This window comes from Rousettus aegyptiacus, unplaced genomic scaffold (genome assembly GCF_014176215.1).
Source record: "Rousettus aegyptiacus isolate mRouAeg1 unplaced genomic scaffold, mRouAeg1.p scaffold_m13_p_6, whole genome shotgun sequence".
NCBI classification, from domain to species: domain Eukaryota; kingdom Metazoa; phylum Chordata; class Mammalia; order Chiroptera; family Pteropodidae; genus Rousettus; species Rousettus aegyptiacus.
In genome coordinates this window covers 78,724,634-78,748,071 of record NW_023416309.1, presented here as the reverse complement: position 1 = coordinate 78,748,071, position 23,438 = coordinate 78,724,634, and the positions used below count along the sequence as shown (strand labels likewise).

General features: G+C 52.0%; 1 protein-coding gene across 6 annotated transcripts in view; it reads left to right on the top strand.

Moving 5' to 3' along the window:
• ABR (ABR activator of RhoGEF and GTPase) overlaps positions 1-22,824 on the top strand; it is a 175,162-nt gene extending 152,338 nt beyond the window's left edge. For 3 of the 6 annotated variants that reach the window (XM_036223706.1, XM_036223705.1, XM_036223707.1), the window contains 7 exons: positions 13,613-13,672; positions 13,915-14,024; positions 14,677-14,816; positions 15,948-16,082; positions 17,022-17,127; positions 19,319-19,466; positions 20,127-20,542. In XM_036223706.1, the coding sequence (XP_036079599.1) occupies positions 13,613-13,672; positions 13,915-14,024; positions 14,677-14,816; positions 15,948-16,082; positions 17,022-17,127; positions 19,319-19,466; positions 20,127-20,216 (789 nt within the window). In that variant the 3' untranslated portion in view covers positions 20,217-20,542. Of the gene's footprint in view, positions 1-13,612; positions 13,673-13,911; positions 14,025-14,676; positions 14,817-15,947; positions 16,083-17,021; positions 17,128-19,318; positions 19,467-20,126 lie in introns of all 6 variants that reach the window. The other 3 variants (XM_016138983.2, XM_036223704.1, XM_036223703.1) reach the window with 2 other exon arrangements.
• Positions 22,825-23,438: the final 614 nt, after the last annotated feature.

Genomic DNA, 23,438 nt, shown 5'->3' with positions numbered 1-23,438 from the left:
CATCTTTCCCTGTCTCAGGAAAAGGGGGGGGGGTACCTCCTGTGGGAGAGGGCTGCCCGACTCCTTTCTGAGTCTATAAGGGCAGGAATATGAACAGACTAGACAAGGGCCTCCTGGGTTTCAGTGGCCCCCACAGTGCCCAGCCCAGACCTGGCCCCCCTATATCCAGTGGACATTACTGACTGCCTCTTTGCCGAGGGGCACTGGCAGAGACACCTCATATGAGGTTTCTTTGTATGGTTGTGGCATCATTCCCCACTTGGGAAGAAGGAGAGGGTTGTGGGGAGGCAGAGGTGCTGCTGGGTCTGGGGGCTGTAGGCTGCCTCTTCAGGGACCCCCCAGCTGACTGCTGTCCCAGTGTGAGCTAGGAACCAGGCAACTCGGTGTGCCAGGTGTGCCAGGGGTTTCCTGACCCTGAAGGCAGCTCAGACCAAGCTGTGCCAGGGCAGACTGCCCGTCCTGCTTACAGCCCCAGACCTGAGTGGGGATTAAAATCTGAGATAGAAGCTGACTGTCCTACAGCTGGGCAGGCTGCCTAGGGACTGACTTTGAGCCCTGGCATTGGGCATCTGTGGAAGAGCCAGACTCAGTGCCTAGCACACAGTAAGTGCTTGATAACTACAGACCAAATTAACTGCCTGAGCAAGGTGTCACAGGCTGCCTGTCCTGGCTGGCCAGGGCTGTGCCCATCCTTCAAGGTAGCGATGAGAGAGGCTTTGGCTAGTCTGTGTGGCTAATGGGGATTTGCAAGCTCTCCTGTAGCTCAGAGTGGGGCCTTTTGTGCAAGTCCTCACTGCCCTCCAACATAGAGGCTCCTGGCACCTGCCAAGAGGAAGCAATCCTGATCTAGTTTCATTCCCTGCCAGTGGGGCATACTTGACCTCCCAGAGGTGACATCAGTCCTGGAAAGTGCTGGGCAGGGCAGCAACTTGAGCTGTCCTGCATTGGCCACTGTCACCTTCATCCTCTCCAGGGACCAGGCTAGCTGAACCCTGCTGGCCTCAGCTGCTACCAGAGCCCCTCTCTGCTGAGGCAGCTGTCTGTGCCCGGCAGCATGGAGCCATTCTCCCCTGCATTTCCTCCCCTAGTCCCTGCTGAGGCCAGCAGACACCAATTCAAAGTTCATCATCTATTCTCAAAGCTCAAGGTTGGCAAGAAACTGACCCAGCAGGTTCCTGGCCCAGTGTCAGCCAAACAGAACCCTTCTGCTTTATCTGCCCATTTGGGAAGGTATCTAGCAGGAAGGGGGCACCTTTTAAACCCTAAAATCCCAGACTTTCCATCCTTTCCCTGTGTATTTGTGACTGGCAAAACCAAGAAGCTACTTCAGGGATTCTTCAGCCAGCTTTGCCTCTGGAGGAGTCTCAAGGCTCCCTGTCTCATGGTACTTCTCTGGGCGGGAGTGGCGGGCCAGCCAGGCGCTGGGCTGCTGAGCCGATTGGCATCAGTGCAACTACAGGGCGCCTCTGGTGCTGGGATGCTCTGTGTGGCGGGTGATTCAGTCTCCTAGTCCCTGCTGTGTGACAAAGTATGTTGGTGTCACGGACACAAGAGTCTGCACCATGGGTGACAGAGGAACATTCATTCACCTCGCTGTGCCTAGGCTGGAGGATGAGCAAGCAGGCTTCTGGAGCCAGGCCCATTGCCCACTTTTCTTCTTTCTCCAGCTGTATTGACCTATTTTTTGCAGGCCCACTGCCAGGAACGGGGGCTTAGATCAGGCAGCAGCTTAAGTGGGGTGGGGGAAGGGTGCCAGCTACTGCCCAACCTGGCAGGGAGAGGTTGCCTCATTAATTTTGCCCTAAGGATTTAATACCGTGGATGCCTGAGACACCTGTGACCCTCCTGTTTCCATTTAACTAAAGATTCATTACAGGCTGGAGAAGGCGGGGGTGTCTCATCTGGGGACGCTGTGCTGGGGCTGAAGAATTGGTTCAGTTGGAATGGTCCCAGTATTAACCTGTAGGGCCTCCGGCCCCAGGAGTCTGCAGTTGCTGGAAGACTGGAGGCAGGGTCCACTCGCAAGCTCTCCTTTGGGTCCTAGGGGTCTAGGATTGGGGTCGTTCTTGTCCCCAAAGAGAGTTCTGGGGCTGAAGCCTTATTCTGGCCTTTGATTTGGCAGTTGATATGTTGTGCAAGCATTTAGCAGAGGAGACACGTGGCATTTGGGTTTGTGGGTTCTGCCAGTATTCTCGGCATCTTTAACTTTGCATTTCTACTTTACTTTTTCTCCTTTTTTTTCTTTCTTTCTTTCTTTTTTTTTTTTTTATGTGCTCCAAATCATAGTCATGGAGACCAGGCTCAGTGCCTGTCCTTCTTCCCATCTTGCCTGCTTCTAGATCCTTTGGTTACACTTTGGAGGGAGAGGGGCTAAAAGAGAAATCCCCAAACCCACTCCCTGAAGTATCCAAAGGTTTTTTTGGGGTCACTTATGAGAGCCATAGAGGGCCTAGGAAGGCCCCAGTATGGTTGGGACAGAAGCCTTTGTCTGGAGGATGGGAGGTGAGGGGGGGTGAAATCTCGGCCCCGTTGTCACCCTGCAGCCAAGGTGAAGATGTCCGAACCCAGACTAGGCCAGGTACCATCTGGAGGTGGAGAGTCAGGCAAAACCAGCAGCGTATGGGGGAGTTGGGAAGAGTTGAAGATGGTTTCCAATGACCTTGTCTCTGCTTCAAGAGGTCGCCACGTAGGTCTAAGAATCACCTGCCTCCAAGGAGCTTCTCTCCAGAAGCCAGAGGCCAGCAAGGTGAGCTGAAGGCTTTGCTGCTGAGCTTGAGTGAGTCTACCTGCTCTGTGATGAGGTTTATTCCTCTCCGCTTCTAGGGAGGGTCAGAGGTGTTACCCATGGAATGGGGAGGCCCTTGTGGGCGGGCCACTTGTCTGGGGAACCTTAAGTCTTGGGAGGGTCACTTTCTTTACTCTCTTGATTGTGACAAGACAGCTCCTAACCCCTCCCAGAGTCTGTCTTTTAAGTTGACAGTTCTTCCTAATAGGTAGCACCAGGTGTGCAAACATATATGTATCCTCAAGGCTCACTCAGCCATTCATTGGTACTGGGGTATAAGATATAGATGTGTCTCGGGCTCATTTACTTTATTTTATGACCTGGCTCTGGGCATCAAGAAAGATCTTGAAACCTTATGAAACAGACATCCGTCCTGCCCTGGCAGCCCACTACTCAGCCCTGCCCCTTTTCCGCTGCCCCACCCCCCTCCACTTTATTTGCTAAAGGGAAGGGACCTGCATCTGGGTCTTCACCAAGCACACGCCCACCCACACCCCTATAGCTATCCCTCAGCCATGGGAAAGGGACAGTATCTCCTCCCCCTAGGGCTAGGGATGCCTGCAGCCTGACTTTTTCTTCATTGGCCCATGTGTGGGCCAGGATTGTGACTAGGCCAGTTTGAGGGTTGGAAGGGGAGTGGAGTGACATCCCTGCTTTCCTGAAGCCACTATGCTTCTCACAGCCACTCGTTCCCTAGAGTGAGAAGATCTAAGTCTCGGGTTCACATGGGCGGCCTCCCGACTCCAGTGCTCCCACTCCTCCACTGAGCTGGCTCCTGAGAGGCTGTGTGATTCCATGGAGCAGGAGTCCTTGACTCTGAGAATCTGATGAAGGTTATAGAGCCCCTACCCAGGCGCAGAGCCACCCAGCCCCAAATTGGGTGGTATTTCAGAGAGGATAATGCACCCCAAGGTGGGAACCATGACTCTAAATGAACTTGGCAAGGTACTGTTTCTTGGCACCTCGAGAGGTTCGAAAGGACTCTGGCCCTCCCCAGTGTCTCTGATTCACAGGTGGCTTGGCCAGTCAGCCATGCTGGGCTTGGTGCCACTGCTTTTGGATGGCCTCGGACCAGGGGGAGCTAAGCCTGCCAACTAAGGTGGTTCCTAAAAGGCCAAAGCTGCCTGAGCCCAGTGTTGCAGGAGTATCCAGAGGCCCCAGGAGGGGAGGCATTTTGGAAAGAGCCCAGAAACTTATGCAGGTGCTGTTTTAGGGGAGTTGCCAGGCACTAGTCAGCCCTCTGAAAAGGCCCAGCCCTCCACTGAGTGGCCTTGCCAGCTGCCCATGTAGTCAGGAGCTGCTCAGCAGGTGCTACTTGGACTTTCTTTTCCCTGTCAAATCATGCTTGGGACAGGAAGAGGGCCTGCATGACAGCAGCTCCCTAGTATCTAGAGTAACACACATCCCCCCACACGTGGACCATGCCTGTCCAATCCCCAGAAGAAAGCCAGAGCCAGTCCTGGATCTGGATCCCAGCGAGCCTTTTGATTAAGGCCTCGCTGTCCTTGGCCCTCCAGGATGGGCCCTAGGGAGGCAGGAGGCAGCCATGGGAGCCGATTCTTCTGCAGAGAGGCTAGGAGGGCCCTATAACCCCACAGTGATTTCTTCATTTCTGCTTTGGCCAAGAGAGAATGGAACTTACTTCTGACCCTGTAGCTGGAACAATGTCTATCCTGGACAGTGACCCCAGCCAGGGTGGGTGCATCCAGTGGGCACAGCCGAGTATCAGCAGCCACAGCTCCCCTCCCCATCAGATGCCTGAATGCCTCTTCTGTGATTTGACCTCCTTGGAGAACTCCCACCCCTCAGGCTTATGTGGTCCAAAATGCCAGAGAAGGAAGGGTACTGCGCTGGTGGGAGTCAAGAGGCCTATTTCATTCTTCTGCTGTTTTAACTTGCTGTATGACTTTGGGCAAATCTCTTCACCTCTCTGGTTCTCTAGCTTCATTATAATGAATGAGCTAAACAGGATGATCTCCTAGATCCAGTTCATGTGATGATTTTGGCCATGTCTCAAGATTCCTATTCCTAAGCCTTAAACTCTCAGCATGCTGGGAAATTTGGGGTGGGAGAGGTCATAGGTCCACCCCCGGGCCAAGGCCAGCCATTTGCATAGGAGAAGAGAGGCAGGCAGGAATGCGGGTCTTCTCAACCTCTGTCATGAAGGAGCCTTGGTGGAAAGGCATTATTTTCTCTTCCCCCCCTACATCCCAATTTATACATTTGATCCATGAATATTGATGGGGCACCTTCCATGTGCTGAGCACTCTGGAGGTGGCCCAGGCAGAAAGGCCTTGCTCTCATGGAACTTTCTATCTAGAGGAGAAGTCAGGCAATAAGTAAGATTATTTCAGGCTGGACAAGTGCTGAATTAAATTGGGTAATGGATTAGAGCAGGGGTCCCCAACCCTCGGGGCTGTGGACTGGTACCAGTACATGGCCCGATAGGAGCCAGGCCGCACAGCAGGAGGTGAGTGGTGGGTGAGCAAGTGAAGCTTCATCTGTATTTGCAACCGTTCCCCAGTGCTAACATCATTGCCTCAGCTCCACCTCAGCTCATCAGGCATTAAATTCTTGTAGGAGCACCAGTCCCTGGTGCCAAAAAGGTTGGAGACCGCTAGATTAGAGAGTAATGGGGAGGAAGAGGCCTTGCTTGGAGAGATAATTTTGAAGTAAGATTTCAATAACAAGAAGGTTTCTTGAAAGATCTGGGACAGTACATTCCAGGCAGAGGCACTGGCAAGGCACAAACCTAGTAGCTGGGGTAACCATGGTGTGTTCTGAGACAGAGTCCACGTGGAGAGTGTAGCTTACTTTGAAGACAGTGGGCAGTGGCCAGATTGTGTAGGGCCTCACAGGCCATGACAGAATGTTTAGATTTTAATTTAAGTGCAGCAGGAAGCCCCTGGGGAGTTTAAGCCCAGTTTTAGTGATGCTGACACACTTCGAGCACATGCTGAGTACCAGGCATTGTTCTTAGCCCTCGATGTGAGTTAGGTGCTAATAACACCTTGTAGGTTATCACCTAACTCACATCAACGTCTGCCTTCCGCTCGTTTTACGTATGAGGAAACTGAGGCACAGATGAGGTCACATGAGTGGCTTAGTGCAGGACCCAGTGCTCAAACCAGGTCTTAGCTATCATGCCATCCTGCCAAGCAGAAGGCCCAGGGCCCACTTGGGGGCTATGGCTGATTCTCAGTTGTCTAGTCATCTTGGTGGTCATAGAGCCTGTGTGCCCTGGATGGGGTGCTCCTAGAGGCAGGAGGTCCCGCCCAGTAGCCTTGTTATGTGTGGTACCCAGCCAGCTTGCTGTGCATAGAAGTGGGCAGTTACTTGTGATGATGTCTTATGAACGTGAGACTTGTGGCACGTGGGGCCCAGGGAGAAGTCCGCTGGGAGGCCCCTCAGTGGGCACAGGCAGTGGAATTGCTGGTACCTTTCATTCTCACTATCAGGCTCTGTGCCCAGACAGTCTTCCTGGCTAGGAAAGGGAAGATGAAGTCAGCTTCAGAGAAGGACTTTCGTAATTTTAATGAAACTTCTCCAGATTCAGAGGGAAACCGCTGAGCCCATGGTGTTCCAAATGGCACTTGGCCTATCCTTGGCAACTGGCATGAAACTTCCCAGTCAGGACTTTAGGTAGCCTCTTGCCTCGGACTTTAACCCCATTCTCTTTGGGGCAGGGACTGCTGGGAGCTGCTTCTGTGTTGCTTTGACCCTGACCAGTTCCTTTTCCTGAATGACCCTGCCCTTGTTACCCTGGTGCCCCCAACATGCCCCTGCGCTGGGGAAGGGTAACTTTCTGGCTGTTAGTTTGAGGCCTGATTCTGGAATGAAGTCTCCAGGCTGTGTGGGGCAGGGAGGGAAGTGGTGGGTGGGCACATCTCTCTCAGAGCCTAAGAGAGATGTGCCCAGCCTTGGGGGGCCTTTTTGAAGCAGCCTGGGTTTGGTTTCTGTCTGCAGATGTGCTTAGCCCAAGGGCTAAAAGTGTGGCAGGCACAGGGCTGGCTGAGCCGCTGGAATGCAGATCACTGGGGAAGTCAGGTCACAGTGGGTGCTATGAGGTTAACCTGGCTTCAATAAAAGCCTCATTCAGAGCTGCTAAACCCTTTCCATATGTGAGCCTCTGGGAACTTCAAAGTTCTGGGGAGGGGCTTGGGGGTAGGCAAGCTGAGACAAGGTGGCCTCATCCTGGTGCCTTGTACAAGCCTGTCGTGTGGCCAGCCCAGAAGTGGGTACCTGACCCTGCATGGTGAGGGCTGGAGGGCAGAGCTTACTTGCCCTTGTGGTGGGGGGCCCGGCTTCTGGGTGAGTTTACTGAGCCTGACTGTGGTCTCCCCCAACCTAGCTGCTGAGCTGGAATCTAGGATATAGACCCTGGCATCCCCCTCCAAATCTGCCCTGCTTCTATGAGTTTCTCTCAGAGTGGCCACGTAGACAGAATCCTCTAGTACCCTCCCTAAGAGAGAGGAGAGGCAAACTCTTGGCAGTTCCTTGCTCCCTTCTTTGCCAGCCCCACCATGCCTCTCACGCCTGTGGTCTGTCCCAATGACAGTCTGGCTTTGTGTCCCAAGGGGACCCAGCCCAGAGCATGGGGATACACTTAGGAGAGTACAAGAGAAAGCTAGCCCGGGACTGCCACTGTGGCCACTAGCCTGGGAGCCACAGGAAATGTACTCCCCCTCTGCCCCCCATCAGACAAGACACCTGGCTCAGGGCCTGGTCACAGCCCAGCACTCAGCCTCTGGCAGGCATCCCTAGATACATGGCCAGACAGCTCTACCTTCCACTCAACACCCCGTTCACTCTTAGGATGACAACTTCAATGTACTGGATTTACTGCCCTTGTTGTCAAGAAGCACTTAGGTTTTTTTTTTTTTTTTAACCCTAAAAACAACTCTGGGCTTCAAGGGAAGTCCACACCACCACTTGGGTCAGGCCCAAGATGCCAGGCCCCAGGCTCAGAAAACCGAGGGGAGAGCATTGCTGGAGTGAAAGAAAGGGCAGAGCTCAGCCTCAAAAGGGTCAGAAGGTCAGACAGGGGCTGTGCCAGGGATGCGAACTCCTCGGGGCCTCTGGGGCCCATGCTGTAGAAGTGACAGAGTGAGGCTCCAAGGGAAGGGGTTCAGCATTCAGAAGTGGAGGCCTGGGATCCCTTAGAGCCCCTGGTGAATACTTCATAGGAGCCAGTCACCTAGTGATCCCATATGTTATATCCCAGAGTAGCACACAGATGGCTTCTCTGTGCCGGTGCCTCCCCCTCCACTGGGCCCATGGTGCCAATTCTGACTGGTGATCCCCATAGACAGGGCCCCACTGGCCCCTCATTGTAGATTGAAGTAGCGCATGTAAAGGTGTGGGGAAGAGGTGGCAGCAGAAATCACTGGAAGACTTTAGGCGAGCCGGGTGGTTGGGGACATGTGGTATAGTGGGAAGACTGACCCATTGTCGGAAGGACCCAGGTTTGAACATGGGCTCTGTCACCTTTAGGGGGAGCATGATGGGGACCCCAGGCTCACTGGTACCGCCAAAATCCCAAGCACTGAGAGGTGGCCATGAATAGCCATCAAGCCAGAGGGAAGGAGAAGCATTTCAGTCACCTGCTTCAGGCTGGTGAGAAATGGGAGGAGGGGCTTAGACCTCTCTTCCTGCCTCTTCCAAGTTTGTTCACAAAAATAAAGGCCATACTATCCAGCGGGTGCTCGGGTGTGCAAAGAGTACCCTCCCCTGCCCTTGGATCCTCAAAGCTTCTCAATACCCTGCAACACTGCTGGGATGTTTTCTGTCCTGAACTTGAGGCCACTGAGGCCCAACCATGTGAGATGGCCTCTGCATCTACCTGCCGGACTCTCCCTGAGAATCCACAGTCTCCTTAGGTGGGAATACAGGATTCCTGGAGGAGCCCAGGATTCTGTTGCTGGGGACCTGGTGGTTCTCTTGTGCTCATCAGTCCCAAAGCTCAGCCGATTCTCCCTGGGAGAAAGAGGTCTGAATATGCAGACGTGAGCTAACCCACTCATTCATCAGTTTCTCCAGCATGTTCTGTCTACTGCTTGGGCCTCACCTTGGCGGAGCCCTACTATGTGTGTATTACCTATAGAGTAAAGGAGAGGCCCTCTGGGAGTCTTCCCCAACCTGACCCTTAGCAGCCCCTTTTACCTCCCTCAGGTGAGCTGACATCCTCAAAGTGCCTGGTCTGCAGGGCCAGTGGATGGTGCCCCTGTGCTGGGACTGGAGGTGGAGCGGTCAGGTGTTCCCATGCACTGCCATCCCAGGGGCTGGATCCTCTGCCCCCAGCACTAATCTAATCAGGAAATAGCAGAGTCTACATTTCCCAGGGGTTATAAATAGCCACAGCAATCCAGGCAGCATCATTTCTCTGGAAAATGTGCCATGTCCCTTTCCACCCTCCCTTCTCTGTATTTAAATGACATCCTGAAATAGACTTGGTTTCTGGAGGCTGCTGGCCTCCTGTGAGACAGCTTCATTGTTGGGGTGCTAAGGAGCTAGGCAGGGCTCTCTGAGTGGATACCAGGGTACACCTGTAGAGGGGATCAGGCATATGGCAGTGGTAGAGACTAGCAGTAAAACTCAGAAGGACCACCTTATCCAGACCTGGCCTCTGACAGGCTGCTGTGTATGAAACAACAGGAAATGGTACTGGCAGGCTGAAGAGGGACAAGGTCTTATGGGCAGAGGGGAACTGAAGATACCCGAGGCCTGGGGTTATCCAGGGAGGCTTTCTGGAAGAAGAAGGGCCAGCACTGGGCCTTAGCATTAGGAGTTGCTTGTCCTGTCTCAGATGTTTCCAGGGAAATGTGGGGCTGCTACTTAGCTAGAACAGAGCAGAGTGAAGGGAAGGAACAGAAGGATTGTACTGGCGGTGACCTGCCAGTACCCACGTCTTCCCGTGGTGCCAGACCATGTGCCAGGAGCCCTGATGTCTCCTTTCTAAATAAATAATGGTAATAGCAGCTGCCATTGTTGCCAAGACTCCAGGCCAGGTTTTTTACATGTTATCTTGCAGGTGTAGCCGAGCAGGTGAGTCAGGGAGACTTGATTTTTGTTTTCCAGCTCTCACTTTCTAGATGTGTGGCACTGGGCAAGTTCCTTGTTCTCTTTAAGCCTCAGCGTCCTCATCTGTGAAAACAGCTATAAAAGCGTAAACCTCACAGGTTTGTTATGATGATTAAATGAGATGCTGTATATAAAGGGTGTGGAACAGTGCAGACTTAGAGGAGATGCTCACAATATGTCATTTATAGCAACCTTCTGAAGAAAGGAAACTGAGGTTCAGGGAGGTTAAGCGATGTGCCCCAGTTCACACAGTTGAATGGAAGAGCGAACATTTGGACCCAGGTTGATCTGACTCTCAATCCCCACACTTTCCTCACTCAGGCTGTGTCCAGACGCCACTCCAAGACCCAGGGAGGGACCACTGGCTCAGTCCATGGCAGATGCCGGGAGGGTCCAGGTCAGGGGAGGCTGGGGCAGGGGAATGGCATTAAGTGAATCTGGCCAGATACCAGGATCATGGAATTGGCCTGAGATTCATGCTGATGCCTGGAGAGATGTGTGCTAAAAGGGGTAGTCATAGGAGGGAGATGGGGACTGGGTGAAAACGGTAAAGAGATGGAGAAATACAAAGAAGTAGTTATGAAATAGTGGACAGAGCAAGCTACTCCTGATGCTAAGGCCCAGTGGGGTGTGACGTACAGCACAGGGAACATACTAATAACTATGGTGCCACATAGGTACTAGACTAATCAGAGGGATCGCTTTGTAAATTATATAAATGTCTAATTACTATGTTGTATGCTTGAAACTAATATAAAATAATATCGACTATCTACTGTACCTGAAAAATAAAAAGTACTTATGAGAACACTATAGAAAAGAAAAAGTGAAGGTGGTCACTCTAGAATGTGTGTCCCAACGGTAGCACCTGCCTTTGTTGACATAGAGCAGTTGAGATCTCCCTACTACAGGTGGCCACTGCTGAAGGACGGGGCTGGGGGCAGACCCAGGGCCTGTGTCCAAGACCCAGAATTCTCGATGAAATTAAGGCCTGGTGAGGGATTGGGACAAAAAGAAGTTTAGAGGAGAGGGAAGCTGCAGGAAAGTAAGACCAAAGTTGGTGCTTCCTTTGGAGGCCCAGTAGGACACTTGGCCCCAAGCCTTCTGGAATAGAGAGCACGGCAGCAGCCAGGCTCAGGAGTCCCACAGCTTAGGGGAGGTGTTTGAGGAACTGGGCGAGGGGTGCTCCAGCCTCTCTACACTGCTCTCTTCCTTTCCTATTCTCAGTTCTGTTTCTTCTCTGGGCAGAGAACTGACTGCTTATGACTGGGCCTAGGCCAGAGCTGGCTCAGATGTAGATCCCAGACCCCATCAGACGCTTAGGTGATGGGGTCTGGGATCTACAAGTGCCACTTGTCCCCAGCTGGTACTTGTGTGATAGAAGGTGTGAGAAGGAATTACCTTAAGCTGTAGGAAGCCCCAGGGCTCAGCCCACCCTGAGCTGACCCAGATCCAGTTTTCCTCTGTGACGAGGGCCCTGGTCAGAGCATGCAGATCCTGAACTCCCATAGGTTCTATTGCCAACAAAGGACCTTCCTGTGAAGGGCCTTTCCCCGTCACCTGTCTGCAGAGGAGCGGGAGGCTCACTGGGGAACTTGGCCCAGGGCCCTGAGACCTCCTGGGTGGCAAACAAAGGAGCCGGTGAAAATACTGGTGTAGGTGTTGAGAGACTAAAAGACACAAAATGGCAGGGTTACAAACCCTTTCACAAGTCAGCTGCTTTCCCGTTGTTTTCCACACAACTGATGGAAATTGTCAGCTGAGAGATCATTTAAATAAATTTTTCATAATACGCATATATGCAATTTAAGGCCAGTAATGAGGAAAGAGGTTAAAAATTATGTAACATTGGTATAATAAAACTATTTTCAGCCCCACCTACTTATTTATGTGAACAAGATGTTTCATTCGTTACTGCCATTTGCGACAACATGGATGGATCTTGAGATAATCATGCTAAGTGAAATAAGCCAGACAGAAAAAGTTGAAAACCACATGATATCACTTATATGTGGGATATAAATCTAAAAGCAACAAACAGACATGACAAACAGAGACTCATGGACACGGACAGTAGACTAGTATTTACCAGAGGGGAGGGAAGGAGTGGGGAGGCAGGTGGGGTAAAAGGGGTCAAATATATGGTGACAGAAAGAAATCTAACTATGGGCAATGAACACACAATGCAATATATATATGACTTACTGTTGAATTTTGTTTTTGAAACTTATTGGATTTCATTAATCAATGTCACTATAAATAAATAGATAAAAGATGTTTCATTTACATCTTTAAAAACAAAACTCAAAAAATACAGTTGATGCTGAATTCTGTTTCACCCTAGTGAAAAATAATATTCATATACATACATGAACTAAGACAAAAAAATGCTCTATCCATCTCATTATGAGATGTAATTCTACCTAAATGGTACTTTCCTGCAGAATATTTATTAAAATTTGTAATATGTTCAGTAATTTTTTTTATTGCATACTGCTAATCATTGTAATAACCAATCCAGAATACGTTTTGAATATTTGAGGCCTTGTGGTCTCAGGAAATTTTTCATTTCCATTTATACAGATGTTTTTGTTGAAGCTAAGTAGAATAGGGTGATGAATAAAAGACTTTAAAATAGAAAAATACAAAGTAGGACAACATTCTTTGCGAGAAATAGAATAGAGACATAAATTCAAGAAGAAAAAGAAGCTATGCAGTGTTTCTATAAGGGAAAGAAGAGCTTGTTCATGTCTTTTTTAAGTGAATGATGGTGGGTATCAAATCACTGTGGTATTTGGATTCCACTGAACACATTTAAAAGAATGAGGTAACCGTTTTATTTTAAGATGTAAATATTTACATTATTTTGGAAATTCTATTCCTTGCAACTATTTAAACTTGCTTTGAAAATGTTCAGATGTTGACTTTAAAATGTGCCAGAGAGTGGATAGTTTTTCAAAATTATTTTGTGGGTGCATAAGAAAAAACACCCTGAAGGCCACTGGGTTAGAGAAATAGAGTCCTGTCCAGTCCCCTGTGAAAGAATCTTAGAAGCCTGTCCTCCCATCCTCCCTGGGGCTCCTGCCCAATCTGGGGGCCTCCCCTGCAGAGTGTTTGTTTCCCTGGTGGCCAGCCACCTACCCCAAGTTATCTCACCCAGTCTTCACATCAGTCCAGTGAGGTAGGTCTGTTACTGGCTACAATGAACAGATCAAACAAATGAGGCTTAGCAAGTTAAAACTTCCCAAGGTCACACAGCTGGAAGCAGTAGAGCTGGGATTCAGACCCAACAGCGTGACTCCTGAGACTGGGCTCTTCTGCATTGCACTACCTCCCATTCAGCACCTCCACAACACTGGCCCCCTCCCCTCCTATAAACTCCAATTTGAGTAGTCAAGCAAGTTGCTTATTGTTTGTGAGCCTTGGTTTCTGCATCTGTGAAATGGGTGATAATCTCGTCTCACAGGGTGGTGGTCAGGAGAATAAGTTGTGATGGGCACAAGTACCTAACAGTGTTCCCTACCTCCTTCACTAAGTGGGGGGCCATCCTACACTAGGGACTGGGGGCTGGAGCCTTCCTGAACAGTTGGTTTCAAGATAAACATCAGGCCCCCCCCCCCACCTTCTTGATCATTTAGCCAGCTTATGAGCAGTCGCTGACCAGCAGAGACAGCTCTGGCGTGGTCTCTGAGCTGCCATCTCTCTCTTTCTCACTCACGTTCTCTTTCTTCCTCTCTCTCTCCACAGTTGGATCCACAAACTGTAGAAACTAAGAACTGGCACACAGATGTGATCGAGATGAATGGGGTGAGCCAGAAAGATGGGAAACGTCTGCGCAGTGGGTGGTAGACCGGTCTCTGGCTGGTGTCCCCAGGGTGCTGTCCTGCCTCTGTCCTATTAGCCCAGTCCTTCTCCTCTGCCTACACCCTTCTCACTCCCACCCTGCAGGTGTTTCAGGGAGCCCTGGGTGTTTGCAGTCCTGGGGAGAGGGACCCTGGAACTTGGGGGGCACTCCTCAGGCACTCATATCCCGCCTCACCCCCAAGCAGATCAAAGTGGAATTCTCCATGAAATTCACCAGCCGAGACATGAGCCTGAAGAGGACTCCGTCCAAAAAGCAGACTGGCGTCTTTGGTGTGAAGATCAGTGTGGTGACTAAGTAGGTGCTGCCTCCGTTGTCTGTGTGCTGGCATTAGCTCCGGGGTCCCTCCCAGCCCCTGCCTTCCAGCCCTCCCTGCCCACATCTGGCCCCCAATCACTCACCCTCCAGGTCAATAGTCATAATAGCCAGTTCGGAGGCCAAAGGTGCCCAGCAGTGGTGTGCTCTGTCTCACACACTGCTTTTTGGAGAGCCAGCACTTAAACATTGGGAGATTGCATGCGAAAATCCTAGGTTGTCCACTTCCCTTAATAAGTGGGAAAATTTGACAGCTATAGGCCCACATCTTGACTTGGCAATGGCAGGCTGGACTCCAAGGAGTGGTTGCCCTTTGGGAAAGGGCAGGCATCCTCAGCTTACCACTGTCTTGTCTACTGGACCTGACCCACCTTCCTTGTGTAGGTTCCATAGCACTGGAATCGGAGGCCTCTGTTCTAAGGACCATTCTTTCCTTAGTCTTGAGCTTATCTCCCAAAACTTCCTCCTGCCTGAGTCCCTCAGTAGACAGGTCTTGGGTAGGCCCGTTCTGTGCCCCCTACCTCCTGATCCTAGAGGCTAGAGTCCTTCAAGGCCAAGGTATTTGGGGAGGGGACTACGTAACTATCATTAGGAAGCCTCTCTCCACCCTCCCTCACATCCCCTCCCTCCCCAGGCGGGAGCGCTCCAAGGTGCCCTACATCGTCCGGCAGTGTGTGGAGGAGGTGGAGAAGAGGGGCATCGAGGAGGTCGGCATCTACCGGATATCAGGGGTGGCCACAGACATCCAGGCGCTGAAGGCCGTCTTTGATGCCAGTGAGTCTGGGAGGGTCCGGCCAGGTGGCAGTGGGGATACTACTCCACAGGCTCATAGGACTGGAAGGAGGGGAGCCCAGTGGTACTGGAAAGGCCTTCTCCAAAAAGAGGTCTCAGCTAGCCAATGGCAGAGGAGCTTTGGTCTGTGAACTATATAGTCCAGTGGCATGAGGTGGACCATTTCTGAATCCCTGTGGCAAGGGCTTTTCCTGAGTTTTCTCATGTAATTCCCCTTCTCCAATCTCTTATCCATGGATACAGATAAGGAAACCAAGGCTCAGAGAAGCCAAGTCACTTGCCCAGGGTTACCCAGCTCGTAGGTTTTGAGCCTGACTTAAACTTAGATCTTTCTGACTCCAGAGTCCAACTTCCTGGCCTTCTTGCTAGCTCCTGGGTACCTGGGATGCAGCCAGGAAATAAAGGCTTTGAGACTGAGCTGGCAGGCTCAGGCTCTCCTCTGCTATCTCCAGGCCCCATGTGCCCTCTGGGAGGGGCATCGCTGCCTCTAGCTTTGACTACAAACTCCTCGGTGGTGTACCTGCCCTTTCTGGCTCTTCTTTCCCCCATCTCACCAGTTCAGGCTGTAGCAGCAGCATAGCCAGTAGTCAGGAAACCAGACTGGCAGGCAGTGCTGATTCCATGGGAGCTGAGAGGGGCCTATGGATGTCCCTAGGCGGCTGCCCAGCAGGCATGTTTGGGAAGCCTGGGGTGGAGGGCTGGGGACATGATGGCACATGGCTCCACTGTGCCATCTGGAAGCTGAGGCTTTGTTGGAACATGATTTTAAGTATAAAAAATGTGCAGTACCTTCCAGAGAAGGGCTTAGCAGTGGGAAATTCCAGTTAGAAGGAGGGTGTGTGGCACGTGGTACAAATGTGGCCCCAGAACTCTGGGTGATGACTGATGCTCCCCTCTCCCTCCCCCCATGCGGCTGAGTCATGGACCACCTGTGGGCACTACCTACATCCTTCCTTTCTGGGTGGGACCAGACCAGAGACACAGTAGATGGGGGCACCCCAGTAGGTGGAGGATGCATGGGGTATGGAACAGAGCCACCCAACCCACTGAGGGCTGCATGGGACAGAGGTGGCTCAGGCTGATGTGGCCCCTAACCTAGCACCTCTTCTACAGATAACAAGGACATCCTGCTGATGCTGAGTGACATGGACATCAATGCCATCGCTGGCACCCTCAAGCTCTATTTCCGGGAGCTGCCCGAGCCCCTCCTCACAGACCGACTTTACCCTGCCTTCATGGAAGGCATTGGTGAGGCTCCTCGGACCTGATAGCTGGGCTGACCCAGGCCTCTCGACCAGCAGATTAAAGAGCAACATAAGAGTCTGGCTTCCCTGGCTCGTTGATCTGCCCAGTGCACTGGGGTGCATGGCTGGGTGGCCAGGAGGGTGAGGTGTGGCCTGCTGCGACCTGAGCCAGAGGCTGGACCCTCTCTTACTTGCCTCTCTCTCCTCTTGTCCTATGGGCTGCCCTCTGTGCTTCCTCCTTGGACACTGACTTCCTTGCTTAGAAACCTGGGTGACCAGGGACATCTGCCATGAGGTGGGTGGGCAGGGGCCCGCACCCCAGAGCCAAGGAGAAGCCTGGATAGAGCTGGTGTACAGTTGAGATGGCTAGCACTGAGCCTTCCAGAAGAAGTACTCTCATCTCTCACTTGTGCCATGGTAGAGAGGAAGCTGAGGCCCCTGGCCAGCAGGGCTCCAGCCTCCACCCACCTGGGCCATATCCAGTCTTGGGTGCATCCCTCCTGCCTCTTCTCCTGGGGCAGATCACGGGGCTTCAGCTGCCATGGGAAGTGAAGAACCACACAGAAGCCTGCTCACTGCTGTTCTCTGTGCTCCAGCATCCATGGTGGAGAAAGAGAAAAAAACGTTCATGCCAGTGTTATCTTAAGCTTAGCCTTACAGACCGGAGATGGGGAATGGTATCGTGCAGTAAGGGGAGGAAGGGTGTTTGCTCCCCACCAGCCTGCCTCTGGGCTGAGTTATAGGTTACGAGTGGGGCCTCCTATAGGAACCGGCTGCTAATAGCCCACCCTCCCCTGGCCCTTCCCTGCGGGGTCTGCTTCCTTGACCCCAGGCAGCCTGGGCTCTCCCTTAGGGCCCTGCAGCGCACTGACCTGGGGGCTGCTGGCTAGGGTCTCCTTGCCCCGGGGGCCAAGCCCCACCCTCGCCCCTTTTCTCTCCACAGCCCTGTCAGACCCTGCTGCCAAGGAAAACTGCATGATGCACCTGCTCCGCTCCCTGCCTGACCCCAACCTCATCACCTTCCTCTTTCTGCTGGAACACTTGAAAAGGTAAGCCCAAGGCAGGCCCCCTCTGGGGAAGACACACCTGCTGTGGGACCCACTTCCTCATGTGTGTTGGCTTCTATAGGACCATCCATAGCAGGGTGAGAGTTTGCTCTTCAAATTCTTGCACTCGAATTCTATTTTGAGAAATTTTTGGCTCCTAATATAACCTCAAATATGGCCATAGAATGCTTAGAAAGGCAGGTCTAGAGTCAAGGACTATACATAGGTTAATGGGTCAGTCTACTTAGCATATTTTAAATGGAAAGAATAGACAACATCAGGGTGCACTGCAAGCAGTAAACATGCGTGTCTTATTCTGTTCAGTTACATGCAGCCACACGTATGTCACAGTGTAAAGTGTGTTTGTTATTGTAGGTCATGGTCAAAGTTTGAAACCCACTGGTCTTAACTACACCTCATCTAACAGATAGGGCATCCGAGTCTCCAGAGCAGCAGGGCCTGCTGTGAGTAGCAGGGCTCTGGCCTTAGAATCCGCATCTCCCAAATCCTGAACCAAGACCCTTTCTACCTTCTACCCCACTCCTTCTATAATCAGGTCAAACCAAGAGCTGCTAAAATTGATGCCTGAAGCAAAGTTCAAACTGAAACTAGCCATGAAGGAGTCCTTATCACTCACTTTTGAGCCCAAGACTGTTTTGGGGAATGAGTAGGGAGGAAAAGTCCCTAGGTATCCCTTAAATCTGCCACTCAGGACTGGGTTGTCCCCCACAAGGGGGACTGTGCTGTGAGCCAGGTCCTTCCTAAGCTCAGCTCCAGCCCTCAGAACCAGGCTGCCAGCAATGGCTCAGCCAGGCTCAGAGGGGCCAGCGGGGACCTGGAAACGCCTAGGGCTGCTGTCTTGTTTTTCCCATTATGAGACATTTTTTCTCTGGTTTGGCCAGGACTAAAGCCCCAATCAATTCCCAAACAGTTTGGCAAGCGCTGTGGGGAGGACACAGAGGTGGAGTGCAAAGGGAAAATTCATTAGGTTTTCCACCCTGGGAACCAGGCACAATCTGTTCCCACATCTGGGGCCCTGGGCGCGCGCGCGCGCGCGTGTGTGTGTGTGTGTGTGTGTGTGTGTGTGTGTAGGGGCTGGGTCAGCTGCACAGCTGCCTCCTGGCATGGCCGTGTGTGTGTGTGTGTGTGTGCGTGCGTGTGTGTGTGGAGGGGCTGGGTCAGCTGCACAGCTGCCTCCTGGCATGGCAATGTTTGCCCGTTTCCAAAGCAGTCAGCAAGCGCATCCATGACTTCTGCCTGGAGGGTGGGAATGATGGTATAGTTGGGAATGGGGTGAGAGGGAGGGTGGGTCTTAGCCCCAGAAATGTTTCCTAGGACTGGGGAGGTCCAGGGCCTCTCTGATGTGTTGGGTCATACTGGGCTGCCTGGATACCAGCCATAGATGGCAGTCCCTGCTGTCACTCAGGGGAAATATCTACAGAGCATCTGGCCAATTATGCAGGAGAAGCAGAGGAAGATCCAAAGGGAGGCAACTCTGGCGCCCCGTAAGGCAGACCGTTCTGGAGAGGAGTGGGAGAACAGCTCCTGGGCTCCTTCTGGGGTTAGGGTTGTTCCTGCCGCGGCACACAGGGCAGAGCCTCAGGTCTTGTTAGCAAGAGCTGCTGGGGCTCCAGTTCCCTACCTGTGGCCCCTATCCCCATCCCGCCCATTCTGACTCTTCCTCCGGGCCACTCACCAGCTCGACTGATCATGGGTAAAGCACAGAGTGGTGAAGAACAGGGGCTCTGGAGACAGGCTGCCTGGGTTCACATCGTAGCTCTACCACTTGCTGGTGTTGTAACCTCAGGCAAGTCACTTAACCGCTCTGTACTTTGGTTTCTCCATCTGTATAGTGGGGATGATAATACCTACCCAATGGATTGTGAGGAGTATGAGTTATTATTGGGAAAGTTCTTGGACCAGTAATATCATTATCTCTGAGGCAAAGGTGTTGGAGTAGGTCCTTCTGGCTCTGGCAGTTTGCCAGCAGTTCAGGGGGTGGCCCAGGAGCTGGGAAGCTATTATAGGAATGTACTGTGACATAGCCAGGGACTTGGTCCTTTGGCTTTGCCCCCTCCCTACAAAGAGGTCTCTGCCTGTAGGAGAGGAAGGCTAGTAACCTCCAGGCCAAGGGTCTGGAGTTCCAAGTGGCTGCTACAAAATGACATTTCCCCCCCCCCCCCCTCCTTTTCAGGGTTGCTGAGAAGGAGCCCGTCAACAAAATGTCCCTTCACAACCTGGCTACTGTGTTTGGCCCCACGTTACTGAGACCCTCAGAAGTGGAGAGCAAAGCACACCTCACGTCAGCTGCCGACATCTGGTCCCATGATGTCATGGCACAGGTACCACCACATTGCCCAGGCCTATGGCTGGCTGGTAGAGGGGTGAGACAAGCTCCCCTTAGGGGCAGAGAGAGAATGGCTGAGTTCCATACCCCTTTTGTCCTGAGCAGCTGGGTTGATGGTCTGTAGGCTGTCACCAGAGAGGCAGGGCTCTGAACAGTCCTGCCCCTCCCAGACCGAAACAAAGTATGATCCTAGACCAGAGGCCCAGAGAATGTCTGTTCCAGGTGCTGGCTATAATCCTGGGAGTGCCTGGGTCTCAGAAAGGAAGCTCAGGGGTATAGGAAAATTTGGGGGGCCTTGTCCTCATGCATGGAAGCTCTAGGATTGTTTCCAGGTCAGGAAGCTTCCTTGGGATCCCTACAAGACCCAGGACAGGGTCCAGTCTGAGGCAGGGCTGCCAAGCCAAAGCCAACTTCTGGAGCAGGTTGGCAACTTTTGACTGAAGTTGGGAAGTGGTCCCAGGCTCCCTGTCCTCATCCCTGAAGTGCCCTCTACTGCTGCAAATGGGCAGACACATCTGGGCTGTCAAAGAAGTCGGGAAGTGGGGAGGGGAGCAACACAGTCGTGACACCTGCCCGGGGACCATTTCTTCACAGCAGATCAGAGGAGGGCCACAAGGACGAGGACCCCACCTCATTCTCCCCTGTCTCCCCACAGGTCCAGGTTCTCCTCTACTACCTGCAGCACCCCCCCATTTCCTTCGCAGAACTGAAGCGGAACACACTGTACTTCTCTACCGACGTGTAGCCCCAGGTGGGAGCAGCTGTGGGGGGTGGCCCAAGCCAGCCTCTTCAGCCAGGAGACCCGACACAGACTTGAAAGACTACAATAGAAAACTCCCAAACCCAGCACTCCAGACTCCAAGGGACGCAGAATTCCAAGAACTGGAATACGTGCATCTTTTGTGCCACCTTGTACAAAGCCAGCTGACCCAGCCCCCAGCCTCACCGCCACACCCCGGGCTCCCGCCCTCTATACCTCTAGTTGTGTCTAATGCCCCGCGTTGTTCGGGAATTGTTTTATGTCCGTTTGTCATGCAGAAAAGGTAGTGACCGACCTGGTATGGACACACAGACGGCCTGCTTTGTTCTTTCATTTCTTCCAACACTTTCTTTCCTCCTGAGTCCAGTCCAAGGGCTTTTATTTGGCGCTCTGTAACTGCTGCCAGCTTATCCTCTCTTGGCCCTGCTCCCAGATTGCAGTCTCTTGGCAGCTTCCCCTCGGTTTTCTCCACCCTCCCCTCCCTCCCAGCCTGCCCGCATGCATGTGCAGCCTTGGTTTTTGCTCCATCACCTTGAAAGTTCCACGGAGGCCCTGGGTGGCGGTGGCCATGGTAGCCCATCAGATGCTGCCACGTGCTGCCCCCTTCCCAGCCCTCTCCTTGCCCTCTCCTTGCCCTCCACCTGTGGAAGCACACCTGCTTTGCCTTGCTGCTTGTGCAAATGTTACACAAGGAGACAGATTCACATTCATCCTCAGCTTAGCACAGAGCTGGAGCCAGATTTCTGAAATTTTCCACCTGAGAATCTCCATTTCTGGGGTTTAGCTGTTCCGTCTCCTGCCCACCAATAAGGCATCTTGACTGTTTCTTCTACAGCTTTTCAGTTCCTTTTCCCCTGGTATTCTATTTCCTTTGAGTGTGAAAACTCCCAAGTGACTTGCTATCAAGATAGCCAGAGGGTCAGGAAGGAATTCGGGAAGCAAAAGAGGCAGCCGCTGAGGAAGCAAGACCATTTGAACATTCAGAGGAGTGCCATGCAGCACTGGGTGTCCTGAGTCAGGGGAAGCAGCTCTTAGCAGTAAGGCGTTGTAGTGACTTTTCTAATTGATCCAAGGCTTCTATGAGGGCAACTAATATGGGTGAAGCAGGTATCCAGACGCCGGCAGGCTCCATCCGGGAGGCTAGCCCTTCCTGGCGCCTCACGTACCTCCTGGTACCTTTGCCTTAGATTTTACACACATTCTCTGCAGCCGAGCACTGCCACGGGGCAGCCCCACAGCCACATGTGCTCCAGGGCTTGGGAGAGGCAGGCACAGTCTAGCAGTAGCCAGCCGTCATGGTGCTGCCTCCTCACCCCTGCCTTCTAGATGCAGCCTTTCAGGCGAACTCTAGGAAACTCCAGAATTTGGAGAAGGATGGGGAGTCACAGGCACCTGCCTCTCCTGAGACAGGGTTTTACTGAGGACCCTCATTGTTGACATCCTGCTCCAGAGTCGGGGATCAGCAGTTCCCATTTCCAACTGTGAGACCCATTGCTCAGTACTGGAAAGGAGTGAAGTATCCTCAAATACTCGTTTCTTCCCATGTGAGCAGCAGCTGCCAGCCTATGATGGTTAGCCTGGAACAGCAGACACTCCCAGGCTGCAGGGGCTTGAGCTATAGTACAAGTTCCCTGGTTCTTGTGATTCTATGCCCTCAGGATTGGGAAGAACAACTCCCATAGCTTGAGCTCAGGGCTAAGTTTTGAAGAAGGGTTTGCCGGCCCTATGGCTGTAGCACTTCCTCAGTGAGAGGCAAGGCCCCTTTTGATCTTGTTTACAGCTGTGGCCCAATCTTGGGCAGAAAGGTACACATTCTGTGCACATCGGAGGAAAGAGAGGCCCAAATGGAGGGAAATACTGACCACCTAGCTGCCAATTAGCAGCTTAGCTAGGAGCCGGAGCCCTGCTCCCTGGGACAGGAGGTGGGGAAAGAACTTAAGTGTAAAGATCCTAGCACCAGACCGGCCCTGGAGTCTCTCCTCAGCACTCAGGAGTTGGTATGTGGCGTGGAAGGCTCTCGCTTTCAAAGCCATTGACGGTAATGATTTGGAGGTGCAGTTAGAGGTAGTTATGGCCAAAAACGAGTGTCTCCTACCTCCCTAAAACAAGGGGTGTTTGCTTTTCAGCATCAGGTAGCTACTGCAGCCCCCAAGTTTGCTTAGGCAGTATGAGAATGGGAGGAAGGCTAGAAGGGCTAAGAAATGCAAAAAGCTCAGAATATTTATAAATTCCACCCCCAGAGTGGGGAGGGGGTGGCTACCAGACCTGGACTAAGCTGTACCAAGGAAATAGCCCGTGGGTTCCCCTGAGAGACAGGGACTGTGCAGCCCAGAACCCCCAGCCAATGTGCCCAGCAGACAGGCTATAGGGATCCTAGGCCTGTCCTTGCTGGCAGTGGCTCTGAGCTGCTGGTTTTTGTTGATACAGGTAGGATGAGACCCTTCATTAATATTTGACTTTATTAAGTTGGTAAGGATATTTTTTTTTTGTCTATGTTCTGTTTCAACTTATGTAGATTATTATAAATTGATGTAAACCATGTGAGAGGAAAATGTTAATAAACTCAAAAGCCCCAACATTTGCACACAACTCAGCCCTGTGGTATGGACATTTGTGTTCTCAGTAGTCCAGGGAAGACCACCAATCTAAATATTTAACTCTTCCAGCTGCATCCAGATGTGAGTTTCCAGGAATCTATTTATCTAGTTAACTCATCCTGAGCTTCCTTATGGCCTATGTGGACTGTCACAATTTGGGGGGAGGTGAGCCCAAGCCCTCTCCTTGCTCTTCACAAAGACCTCCAGGTCAGCCACTAGCCATTTATACTTTCATGAAGTATAAATGCCCCGCCAGCGACCTGGCTGTCAATATGCCTGAGAGATGGCAGGAAGTCATCCATTCAAGTGGAGGCTTATGTTATGTAAACTTTTCTCTACATTTTCCTTGGAAGTGGCTCATCTTTGGGGCAGCCTCTTGGCCTAATCTGCTTGCAGAGGCTGGATCCCCTAGAGGGCCCCGTTTCCCTCTAGCAGAGCCCGTGGGGTTAAACGTAGGCTCACAGCAGCCCAAGCCATTGGATACTGTGTTTATTCTGGAGATCAGGAACAGATGTCTCTGAAAATTGGTGTTTGGTTTATGAGCTCATACTGACTCCTTAGCCATCTAAAACAGGAAACTATTCATCTCCCTTGATTGAATAGTCGATGT